Source organism: Fringilla coelebs, assembly GCF_963513975.1.
Source record: "Fringilla coelebs genome assembly, chromosome: 10".
Lineage (NCBI taxonomy): Eukaryota > Metazoa > Chordata > Aves > Passeriformes > Fringillidae > Fringilla > Fringilla coelebs.
In genome coordinates this window covers 13,474,224-13,487,285 of record NC_140036.1, presented here as the reverse complement: position 1 = coordinate 13,487,285, position 13,062 = coordinate 13,474,224, and the positions used below count along the sequence as shown (strand labels likewise).

Sequence of the window (13,062 nt, the reverse complement as noted above, 5' to 3'; positions counted from 1 at the left end):
TAACGAAGTACTATAGCCAATACTACACTCAAAACTTACTTTCTAACCAGTCTTCAGATCATTATTTTCAGACCACTTAGAAATTTGTTATTAATATGGCAGCAATGAAGAAGTTGAAGATATGTTGGAAGAGAATTTAGGAAAGCTGTTGGTCATCTCAAGGACAATTAGTCAAGCATTTTACCACCTAACCTTCCCACCATCTCATTTATCTTACTTCAAGCAGCAGCTATTCACATTAATGAAAATTTTCAACTGGAAACCAAGCACCAAAATTCACAATCACCCAAAGCTTGTTCCCGCTCTCAGGCTCACACAAACAGTCTTTACCCATTTCTTTTCAGATTTCTGGATCTCTTATCTAACTGACATGAGAGAAAGAAGACCTGTCCCACAGTCAGGGAATCCAACAAAGCATCCATTTATTTTGGATGCTTATTAGCTCTTCTGTCTCTTGGAAGAGTATATCAGACATTTGGGTTAGAATTCACAGACTGTTTTGTTTGTTCTTGGAAGAGAAAGTTAAACTGTTCCAAATATCTTGGGTAAGGCATGGCGCCATTACACCCAGCATGAGCTCTCAAGCTGAGCACTGAGGCTGCTTCCAAAGAAACATTTTCTCACATGAGGTGTGAACTTTACTCAGCCCTTCTATGTGATTAAATAACCAAGACTATTTTGGGTAGCTAATGGGGATGGCAAAGATGCCCCATCCCAGCACCAAGAGTCCCCAGCCATTCTAGTGGAGAACTGGGAGTCTGAAGACCCAGACCCAGCAACAATGGGTCCTTTCAAGGAAGCATTTCCCCTTAGGGGCTGTGCCAAGAGCCCAGCCTTTCCTGTGTGGCTGCCGCCTTATTGTGCAATGTAGAGTATCTGCTTCCTGGGATATATTTGCTTTTGTAGTATGGATGCTCAATAAAAGGAGGCAATGACTTTTTTTCCTCTTCCTTTTAAATTCTTGGAAAATATTTTTGAGGTTAACATAAGAACATTTGAATCAAATTTCTCTTTGTCTGCAAGGAGATCATCAAGCACAACTAGACTAATCACAAGAGATGAACGTTCCTCTGAAGTTTAGACATTTACCTTTTTTTTCTCAGAAGCACATATTGTGGCATACAGCTATGACTACAGCAGTCACACTCATTGTAAGCAAGCAATTGGCTTTCACATCTTCCTTTCCCATCCTAATTATGACTTAATACCTTTCACTGCTTTCAGCAAAGCATTCTCAGACAAAGCAGCAGTATTTCTTCAGTTTCCTGAAGTCAAAATGCAAAACTCAGATATTCTAAAGTTTAACTATGTAACTACTAGAAGTACACAAAACAAGAGTATATTCCTGAATAACAGACTGTACTAATTATACACCAAATTGTACTAATTTTTAAAAATGTATTCTGTAAGAAAATCTATACATTAAACCAGGGGGTTCTACTGTTTACTGAAAGCACAATTTTTTAAAATAGTCATAATAAATTGACACAAAGTTTGAAGTATGTGGTACATTCACTAAACTTAGATCAGAAACACTTCAAGGAAAAAGCTCTTGTGTGCAAACTTGTCCATCAACAGAAATACTGTGCATGACAGAAACTGTTAAAACTCTATCATATAACAACACTAAATATTAATGTTAAAAGACTGTATAGATTCAATTTAAGACATCACATATGACAATTTGTTTTGATCTCAAATTAAAGTAACTGAAATAATTAACACAAAAATCTGCAAACAAGTTTCATTCCAAGATTGAACTGCTGTACAGGACAATTTTTTATGCACATAAATTTATAGAACCTGACAGTTTAACTCCTGAAATTGATTAATTTACGCTCAGAACTACCATATGAGGCAAGACAAAGAAATCAAGGGGGAAAAGTTGCAGTCTCTGTTTCCATGAAAAGAAGGTTGACAAAGACAAGAAGAGAACAGACATACAGGACTGTAACATTTAACTCCATGCCTCCATGCCTGTAATGTAAACCCTGGCCCACATCCACCTAGCTACTATGTCCCAGTCATTCAGAACAGTCCTACAAACCCAGAAGAGCTTCAGAGATTTAGTAAACAGTTGTATTTCAGAGAAGGGCTTCGACAATCCATGAAATTAAATTAACTCCCCACATCCTACTACAATACATTTCATCATTGCCTTAAATAGCTCTGTTTAAATGACACTATTCAGTGCTTCTGTGCCCTTGGGAATGACCTCCACAGCATCAGCCGTGGGAGACATCTCCTGTATAATGGAAACAGACTGCAAAAATCTGACAAGGGATATCCCTTCAACTGCTGCAATCTTCTCAGTCCTAATGATCATCAGTAAATGTCTTGAATCTTGCTTCTCCCATAAGTAATAGCTTTTGCTTATCAGTCCATTTATAGTTAACTTTTATCCTGCACACTTACCTTAAAGGAGAAATTCTGCCATAACATATCTTGTCTAGAGCAACATTTTTATCTCTGATGGAAACACCTTTTTTAGAACTTTTCTTTCTTTCCTAGCTATAAAAAATTTTATAACAGTATTAAGAAGTGTAACTGTATCCATCTTCTCTGCCCTGAGGAGGAAAGTTTCCTTAAAAGTAAGACCGAAATGTTTCGAGTATGTGAAGTGTACCAAGGAGTACTTTTTCCTCAAGCATTGACCTCACTAACTGAAATATCACCACTGTCTAGCCAAATATTCAGAAGTAGCCTCTTCCCAGAGAGCTCTAGTCCAGATGCTCGACCCAGCTTTCCCACTTCAGCCTTGCTTTTTCATAAATGTTAGGGAAAAACTGGGGTCAGCTTACTAAAGTACTGCTGAGGACTGCCAAAATTTCACTTATACTAAATGCCCAAGTGACTTTAACTCCATACTCTTTGTATCAGTGGCATGGAAGAACAGAAAGGCTAATAGAGCAACAAAACAATGGGCCAGAAAGGTCAGATCAAATGTGCATTTCCCCTGCAGTCAAGGAGACAGCACAGAGAGAGTCCCAGGGACTTGCAGTTCAAGAGTTTCATAAGCCAAATACCCTATCATCTTATTTATTACTAAGTGGATTTTTCCTGGGGTTTTAAAAATTATTTTGTGGCACATTTTAAGCTTGCCATCATCCTGCAAAGAATTCCTGAATTCACAGAGGATTCATTTTGCCCTTATTTTGACCCTCAATCTATTAGCTTTATGAACATGCACTCTGGTTTCTCCTTGCCTACAGCATTCAGAAAAGTAAACTGCCAAACTACTTTATCTGAATATAAGCAAAATAACCAAAAATCTTTGAAAAAGACTGAAGCTCTGAACATACCTCCTTTCTATGGGACATCAGGAAAGGAATCAATCACCAGTTACTATGTTTTTACTGTCTTTTAGGCTGATGTTATAGGTACCAAGCTCTTTTTCATAGCTGTATATAGCACCACATTTTCAAAATGGAAAAACGCTAACCTAGCCAAAATCAAAATTAGTAACCAAATAATGAGGATGTTCTCTGATAGAGGGACACACAGATATAAAACACACTCTTCAGGAATCCAGCAAAGGTAAGATGGGAGGATAGAGCAAAACACCACACAGATGATTCACCATAAAATACTGCCCATCAAACTTAGCAAACTGTCTGCATATAGCACAATGTCTGCACTACCAAAAATTAGCCTCCAAAATAAATGAGCTTTACAAAAGGTGAACTACTTCCATTAAGCTAGGCCAGCAAAAAGTATTTTCTGAGAGTACACACCAAAATATTCTCAGCCCAATACATTCTTCCATTGAGAGTACCTCATCAACCAGCAACACTGACTTGACTATGAGGCTGCATGAGTTCTGCCACCACACCCATCAATGGTACATACAAGTGTTATCCGACTTCAGCTACACACACAATTCTGGCATTTGAGATACTATTTCTTCACGGACATTTATGCCAGCAGAGGATGACAGCAAGCAGGAAACTGAGACTATACCTTTGTTCCAAATGCAAGGTGCAGACTGCACTAATTCAAAATACTCTGCTCTGAAACCAGAGAGCCAAGGACTTCTATGACCTGTTCCAGCAATGGACTTATGTGGAACAGCACTTCAAGCAGAGACAGCCACTACTTACACACCAGACAGTCACTACTGAAATGAGCACAGGATAAGAACTGGGGTTACAAATGCTACCAGCATACCAGTACCAGCTTAAGGCATAAAAGTCTTCCATAATACACACTCAGAATGCAATCATGCCAACAGTCTCCCTACTTAAAAAACCTGTATCATTCTGGGGAAGGGATTTTGCTGGCAGAATGAAGAGTGCTATGAGGACAACTCCATCTGCACACTACTGAGTATGGACTCTGTCAGGCTGACAAGACCATAAGTTACTTTCCAATGTGCTCTCACCCTACAAAAGGCACGCAATTTGTGCGGTGAAATTTGCGTGTTCTTATTTTTGCCTGTTCATTACTAAAATTATTTCTGCTGGAGAAGACAAGTTCATAAAAAAATGCCAATTATATTGCTAACAAAAATTAAAATTTGTAAATAAACTAAGGAAAATTAAGAAGCTAGGAGCACAAGTAGACTTTCAACCAACTTAGACTGCACAACAATGGTTTTCCAAGTGCTCCAGTTCACTCAGACACATTACATCTGCCTCTGCTCCAGACACATGCCCTTCACTACAGGTTGATCTCACCCAAGCAGTTGAAGGCCATCACAACAGTAAAACTGCAACACAGTAGAAGCTGTGTTTCATCCATACACTGCTGGCATTTAAAGTCTGGCTGTCTGAATTGGACTCAAAACCATTACCCCCAACACAAGTCTTCAATATTGCCAGTATTAAGGCTCAGTAGGCTGCCTCTAGCAATAAAGCATGGGTATGATGCAGGAAAATAACGTCAAGAGCCTCTCTCAAAGCACTACATAAGGTTTTGTGGTCCTCACTAAATGGATGAACTGAAGATAGGGTTAATCTAAAGAATGCACTCTGCAAGACTGCACATTTGACAGCCCTTTTATGTTTCCGTTTGAATTACCAGTTGGTCTGAAAAGAACTTTTTGCTGGCTTGTCAGATCTGGAGTACTGCTCTAGTGACAGAGGCACCACTTTCAGACAGCAGCATCCTCAGCCAAAGACCACTCAAGCCAGTGGAACAACTCTTTGAATTTGCTGGACGTTGGATCCAGCTTTCACAATTTAGTGACAACAGCAGATATGTTAAGAACCTTCCTGTATGATAAAAATAGATCCCCTGTTTGAGAAACAGAGGTAAGAAAAATTATCCCTCTGCTCAGAGAAAAAAAAATCTCTAGCCAACTGTAATAGGACTTTTCAGGAAATTAACCTGTACCCAGAAGTTAAACAGTCCAATAAATATTATTACAGGGTAAAGGTAAAGTCAGGCAGGTAATGCTACTCAACTGTACAATCTCCCCACCAGAGGCAAACCATTATCCCTGTCATTGACCTTTCAGCTACTGCTATCTGCTGCTGCACTAAATGCAGCCTCCAGAAAGTAAGCTCTTTTCATTGTTGTGAAACACCATAGCAGACCTTAACTACAGAGTTCACAAGGGTAACTGTACTTTTCTTCAATGATTTGGAGACATGATATGGCAGCAAAATGCACAGGATTAATTGAAGTGTTTTCATACATTGAAGTTACATTACAAATCAATTGCTGAAATAGAAGGATTAGCTGGATCCTTTGTTTTGCCACGCAGTCTACTGCAGACAATCAAAAGCAATGATAACAGTGCATAAAAACAATGATATATAAAACAGCATGGCTATACTCACAGTTGGACCTTCCACTTTGCAATGGGTCCATCCTCACTTAGTGAGGATCCCTGCAGTGGTGAATTTACCACAGTATGGAAAATGCAAAGAGATCCTCAAAACCAAAGGTGAACCTTTGTAACTATGGATGAAAAACATTATAAGATTATCACCTGAAGAAAAAGCAGTAATCTGAAAGCTACCAAAACTACTAAAACGAATGGAAATTCATCAGTGCTCTGCTAGGTTTAACTCACACAGACTTTGCTAACATGCAGTACCTCCACCATGGAGGTTTAGAACATCCTGACAGCACAAGAAAACCCACTCCATTTGCAGGAGGCAGCATCCAAGGGAAGAAAGCAATCCCAAACACCCCATGTTTCCAAACCAATACAAGCACCACAACTCTAACCATTTGAACCTGTACAAGATCTACACCCACATGATATGACCAAGAGATTGACAAAAAAGAATCCTGTCTATTTCTCCCTCACTGGCTCAAACTTAACATCAATTAAAACTAGAATCTTACGAAATTAAATGAAAGGGACATTATTGTGAGTTTAGTCTATTCTCCAACCTAAACCATATACCATTCCTTCTAAACACACAAACTTGCTCCTCATGACCACAAGTAAAGATACGTTAACTGTGAGAAATGCTGAAAACGTAATTGGTGTTTTCTGTAATGAAAGTTAATCCCACTTCAACCTGCCCATCATGGCCACTGAAAATAGCATTTCCTTCCTACAAATCTTTTAAATACTTGAAATCTCTTACATTCCCCCTAAACTCCTCATCTCTTGCCAAAATAACTTGGATTTTCTTCCACATTTATGAAGTTGTTTCCTCGAACTCTGATTACTCTCATTTCTCTACTCTGAACTCCTTCCAAGTGGTCCAAATTCTTCTTGAATCTTGGCACCCAAAACAGATGCTGTCTGCACAGACTGTACATCAATAGCAAATAAAGCAAATGGATTCAAACTTTACGTCTCTCAGACAATACTCCTGTTTAAACATCCCAGTAAGATATTTGCCTTTTCTGCAAAACAGCATGACACTGACTCATGTTCAACTTGTGATCCAGCACACCCCCAGGTCCTTTTTCTAGTAGCTAACCAGTTATTCTTCACCCTGCATTTCAACAGCTGGCAATTCCTGCCTAAGTGCAGTACCTGCATTTGTTCCTATTGAATGTTGTGTGATTTTTTCAGGTTATTTTGAACTCTCATCATGTCCTCCAACACAGTCCCTGAGAATTTAATAAGCACATTTAATCAGCCAGCTGACTAATATTTTCATTAAAGGCCAGGACCCAGGACAGAATCCTTCAACATAACTTCTCATTTTAACACAGAATTGTTAATTACAGTTCTCCAGATAGGATCATCTACCCCCAGATCATGCCTCCATTTACTTATGAGGCCATTAAAAAGAGGAAAACCTTTTTAAATCAATCAATTCAGGAGACTAAACCTCCACTGCTTCTGCTATAGCGACTGAACCTCCTGCTCTGCAGTAAAAAGGTATCAAGACTTCAGACACAATTACTTTTCCCACAAATCAGTTCATGCTGCTGTATCTTCCAAGTACTTGAAAATAGAATGTTTGCTTATTAATCTCAGCTGATGGAAAAAACTGGGACAAACTGAACTGTCAGATTGTAACTCATCTTCCTCGGCTCTTCTCCTTTGAAGACTCATCCTTTGCCAGCCTGCTAGTACTTCTGAGTAGTTCTAGATAATATTTTTGAGCAGTTCTAAGAATTGTACAGTGCAACTCATCAGGGCCAGTTGACACAGAAACACCTAGTCGAAGTATGCTGTAGTGTAAAGTATTACCTTGTCAAAAATATCCATAAGATTAAGCACCTGCATGACACTATGTGAAAGACAAGCAAAATAGGCACTAAGCCCTTCAGATGTTCTGCACCTCCTGCAGACATGTGCTCTCCCCACCAAATAAAGTGAGCATTTCCCAATCTTCCTACTAGTACCAAGATACTTTTACAGGTAGCTTCAGACTTTTATGTCTCTTGCTCTCTTACATTTGCACTGTAGCCTTTGTGATATCTGTCAATTGCACACTTTACATGTATTTTCTTCTTGCATCCCAAGCCAGTTAAGCTGCTCTTACTGTTTCTCAAAAGCCTTCTCATTACACTGTTCTCCTATCCTTTAAAAGAATCAGCTGTAATTTCACAGCCATTGCCATTTATCACCCTTCATTCTGACATCTTCTAGCTAGAATAAAATCTGAAGGAGCTGCCATTTTTGTTACTGCATGCACTGCCATATAACTTTGCTAAAGGTCAAAAAAAGAGTTGTGTATTTTGATTTTGAAGGATGATCTTTTAGACTTAAATACCACATAAAAAAATCTCAATCCAACTAAAAAGTAATGGACTTGCTACCAGTTCTACTACAACATCCAAAGAGCTGCTTTAAGATGACAATGTAAGGTCACAATTCTAATAAAGCAGAACCATTAAAAAAAGGGCTAAGTTCTTTCAAATGAAAAACACACAATGAAAAAATGAAAATACAGAAAGAATGCAAATGCAGCTAATTCTGCTAAGTTTGACAGGATTATAAATGTGATTGACACTGCACCACTTCAGAGCAAGCAGCAAGATTCCACAGCCAGGGAGACCCCTTCCCAACCCCCACCCCTGCACAGCGCCCCATGAAGATGGTGCAGAAATTATACATTTTAGAAAAGGAGCTGCAAGACACACAACTTCAGCTCTTTGTGCAGACCACATCCATAGCTCCTGAACAGAAATTGTGAATCACCCATCCTTTTATATTTAAGCCCGCTTTTCAGCTACCAAAAATTAAAGTTTACCATCTTATTTCAATCAGGAATAAAGGTGTCAGACTTGGAGCTACAATACAGCTACAGTCTACTATAAAATGAACTTTTGTTCTCTGCTATGCAGATTATTTAACAAAGGAAGCAGCTTTTTTATGAATGAAAACTATTTTTAGCTCATTGTGTAACAGTGAAAGGGAAACATTTTAGCATTACTGTAATTTAAAACACTTTTTTCAATGTTTTCTTGTAAAATAAGGATTTTTGAACTAGGATTTGTCTTGTATGAACTTTCTCATGCTAATCAAAGCCATATCCAAGCACCAATCAGAATGTTGGGAGGTTTTTCGCCACTGAAAGCTCACAAAAACTACTTATCTGCACAACAACATGACTCCAGACCCAAAGCAGGTCTGACCATAGTAGATGCCATGCTGTGGAGATCAGTAATCCCTGTCCAAAAAAACCTGCACTAAAATACAAACTCTGTTCTCCAAGGCAATTCTTGCAGACATTCATGAGATGAGCCTGTACACAAATGGCAGAACACTTATGTTCACATTACATTGATAAGGTTTGGGCACTGAGTAAATTAAATTTAAGGAAACCCTTTTTTTCTAATTTCCAAACTCAAGAGTTTTAGAAGATTTAACTAAAGGACTTTGTTTCACAAGGCAATAAAGGAATGACACACCCTCTCTCCATGCCAGCTGCCATCAGGTTCTGTCCTGGGGTGACTTTATGATGTTGGCATCCATCGTCTGTCTACCACACAGACAGTAAATAAGGAAGGTGTTACAACCATGCTCCCTGGTCTGCAGTTGAAGATGCCTCAGCACAGCACTCAATAGAGACATTTATCACAACAGAAATAATAATTTCTGCAACAGACCTGGGACAAGCTAAATCAAAGTAATCCCCTGCTGCAGATTTCTGTTGTTCACAGAAATAAAGCAAATGCTTTCTGAATGTTTCCAGAAAAAGGAACAAGGGTGCAATGGTCAAAATACTTGATAAAAACCTGACCTTTCCATGTCAGCTCTCAGTTCTACTACTGATTTCCTCTATGACCTGGACACTCCACTTGAACCTGGCTTTAACAACATAAAGGCATTTTACTTCTACAGAATAAATGGAATTTGTCTTCATCCCACCAAAAATCCATGTCCTGTTGGTTGTTTTATACTCCCCACAGAAAACAGTAGGATAGTACCTCCTCAAGGCAAATGAGAAAATATAATCTTAGGGTTCTATGTCAACACAGAAATTTATTTCCTTCTTTTTAAATAATTTATTAGGAACACAGCAAAATAGCTTGTCTGATGCACCATGCCTGTCACATGGCAAAGCAGCAGAAGAGAACTGAATCACAAAGTTTCTCAATCACTCAGACATCATGATGCAATTTCTCTTCCTGCTAGGCAGCCCCCACGCTCCCTTGGAGGCACTGCAAGCTTCCTGACCAGGCAGCTGGGACCTTTCACCCCCCTCTCTTCAGGTTAGGGATGAATTAGTGCCTACCAATGCCATGGGGTCCTCCACAGACTAGCAAGAAACGAAAAACAAATACAGGAACAGATGCCTGATACTACAAGATAACTAACAAAAAAATTAAGTGGTGAGAGCAAAACAAGCTCAAAGTCTAGGAGCACTACAGGAAGACACCAAGCAGAGTTTGGAACAGCCCCACTGCTCCTGGGAGGTTTTTGGGAAAGCAGCAGCTGCTGTCCAGCAGCTCTGCTGGAGTCTGCAGAACTGCTCAGACCACTTTCACTACTTACACCTCCTTGTGTCACAGTCAGTCAGCCTTGGCCAAAACCAGTAAACAAAAAGATCTCTCTCGCTCATTTTCTGAAGCACTTTAAAAACTGATAACCTTGGAGCACACCAGTTTTTCACAGCTGACCTAGGTGCTCACACCGAACACTTGATGTAGTCAGAAGCCAGTGTTCTTTCCCACAGGTGACTACACCAACAAGAGATGACATTTTTGTTTCACTAAATCATGTCAATGATATGCTTCATAGAAGTCAGGAGGGTTAGATCAGTACCAACCAATTTCCAAGTCAATTGTACAGTTCAAAGTTTACACAGCATATTTTCTTTAAACCTTGTGAAACTGTACTTGTAATTAGCGAACAAGAAAAAGCAGCTAACAAAAGCAGCAGTATGTGGCCATCAGTGTCATGCCAAATACCAAGACAAACATTTCCTCAGTATACGTGTAATAAAGATACACTGCTGTCATTCATAACACTGATACAAGGACATTAAGTTTATGAGGACCACACTTACACCAAAGAGTAAATTTAAATAATGCCAAAAAAACTGTTTCTCACAAGAAAATCAATATTCTACAGGATGTAACAGGGTACAAAACGTTAAGAAAAGGTAAAAGTAGGAATTCTTTCAAACATGATGGAACTGATGGCTGAAAAATATTGCTAACCTGTCTGAAGAGCCAGTGGGTGGACAAATCTCATACATACAACAGCTGAGTCACCTACAACAAAAAACAAAAAAACCCAGTCAGAGCAATGAATAGATTAAATGAAACATAATCTTGATTGCCCCTGCTAAGAAAACACCATACAATTGCAGTGAGTGCATACCACAAAGAAAACACATTAACGAATTCTAACTCAGCAACCTCAGAGGAGGAAACAGCCAGCGTGGCCAGACAACATCAGCACTCATGTTAGAGCACTTGAGTTAACCATCTCCCACTGCTGGAGGCTATGCTATCTCAGCTTTCTGAAGGGCTCCAAAAGTCTCTTCCACCCACAGCACCTGCAGGGATACACTGATCCCAGCAGGCAAGCCAGAGCACTGATGGTAGCAGCAAGCTTTCAGAGCCAGTACTGTAGATACTCAAGTTTAACTTCACCTTCAATGTCAATTCTGTTAAGATTCTCAGCGTTTAATTCACCTAGCAGCTGTTTATCCCTGAACAGGCATAAACAGGCCTCCTCTTAGGGATGACGCAGTGGCTGTCAGAGGTGCTCGCAGTGCGAGATCCCCGGCTCCATAGCTCGGCTGATGGAGAAGGCTCTGTAACCTTTGTCAGCAGCAGCAGCAGCAGAATGCACTGACTCATGTGCTGAAAAAGAGTCCTCATCTCGGGCTGCGAAAGTTTCTCTTTGGTACACGATCACCAGCACTCCCCACCGACCCCGCCACTGCAGAACACGCTGACGTGTGCCCAGGCGGCGGAACGCGCGCTCCTCGGTAACCGGGACCGCCGGCACAACTGCGGCCCGGGCTGAGAGGACGGAGGAAGCGGCACGGGAGTGCTGCCCGAGCTGCCGAGGGGGGCCCGACAGCCCGGGCTGGCCCCCGGGCAAGGCGGGGGGGCGGCCTGGCCTCTGGGCCGGCGCCGCACGTGTCCGGACACCGGCGGCCGCGACACGCCGGGCGCCCGCGCTCCCGGCCACGCGCGCCCTAGCCCCGGGACCCGCTCCACGGTACCGGCCCCGCCACAACCCCCGCGCCCGCGCCGGGCCGCCCCGCGGGGGCTGCCGCGGGCGGAGGAGCGGCCGGCGCGGCTGAAGGGCGCTGCGGGCGGCCGTGCCGCGCCCGGCGCGCCGGAGATTGCGGGCGCCACCGGAGGCCCGCGGACCCTCCCTCACCTGCCGGGCCGGGCCGGGCCGTGCCGTGCCCGCGGCCCCGCGGCCCCACTCACCGGCGGCCTCAGCGCAGCCCCATCGCCGGCGGGGCGGGCGCGGGACCGGCGCGGGACCGGCGCTCCCCCCCCCACCCCGCCCGCCGCGCGCGGCTGCCTCGCGAGGCGCGAGCGGATCGGCCGCCAACCGGCTGCACGCGCCGGCCGCGCTGAGCGGGGCGGGGCAGGGAGGGCGCGGAAGTGACGGCGGCGCGGCACGCGCCAGCGCCGCTCGGCGCCGGAAGAGCGGGTGTCGCCCGGGGGCGGGGCCGGAGGGGCGGGGCTTCAGAGGGTGGGGCGGGGCGGGGCAGGGGCGGGGCAAGGGCCGGGGAGCACGTGGGGAGACGGGTGGGGGACATAGATGGGGGACATGGATATGGGGACATGGATATGGGGGGACATCGATATAGGGGGATGTGGATATGGGGACATGGATGTGAGGGACATGGCTGTGCAGGGCTCTGCGGGGCAGGACAAGGATGGCAGTGGGTGTTGGGCTGCAGGATCCCACCTCAGGGTGGGAGCTGGGGTCCCCCAGGCCACGTGTGCTGGCCGTGGGGTGTCCTGCAGGCACTGGGGGCTGGGTGCTGCCCCTAAAACCTACACAGCAAACGTCTCCAGGGAGTCGGGTCCAGCTCTGCCAGTTACCCTCCGGCGTTACCTCCAGTTCTCCGTTGTAGCGGGATGGGGAACAACGCCAGGCCAAGAGCTCTACAGCTGCTGTTGGGGATTTGGCTCCATCCAGCAGTGGTGAACACTGACAGGCACCAGATGAGCAGCTCTGCACATCCCACCCAGTGTGACCACAGGGTATGTTAG

General features: G+C 43.1%; 1 protein-coding gene across 4 annotated transcripts in view; it reads right to left on the bottom strand.

Moving 5' to 3' along the window:
- ATP13A3 (ATPase 13A3) overlaps nucleotides 1–12,379 on the bottom strand; it is a 54,032-nt gene extending 41,653 nt beyond the window's left edge. For 3 of the 4 annotated variants that reach the window (XM_084212546.1, XM_084212549.1, XM_084212548.1), the window contains exons 1-2: nucleotides 12,265–12,379; nucleotides 11,032–11,085 (exon numbers count right to left, since the gene is read on the bottom strand). In XM_084212546.1, coding sequence (XP_084068672.1) covers nucleotides 11,032–11,069 — 38 coding nt within the window. In that variant the 5' untranslated portion in view covers nucleotides 11,070–11,085; nucleotides 12,265–12,379. Of the gene's footprint in view, nucleotides 1–11,031; nucleotides 11,086–12,211; nucleotides 12,241–12,264 lie in introns of those variants that run through there. The other variant, XM_084212547.1, reaches the window with a different exon arrangement.
- Between the last annotated feature and the right edge of the window lie 683 nt (nucleotides 12,380–13,062).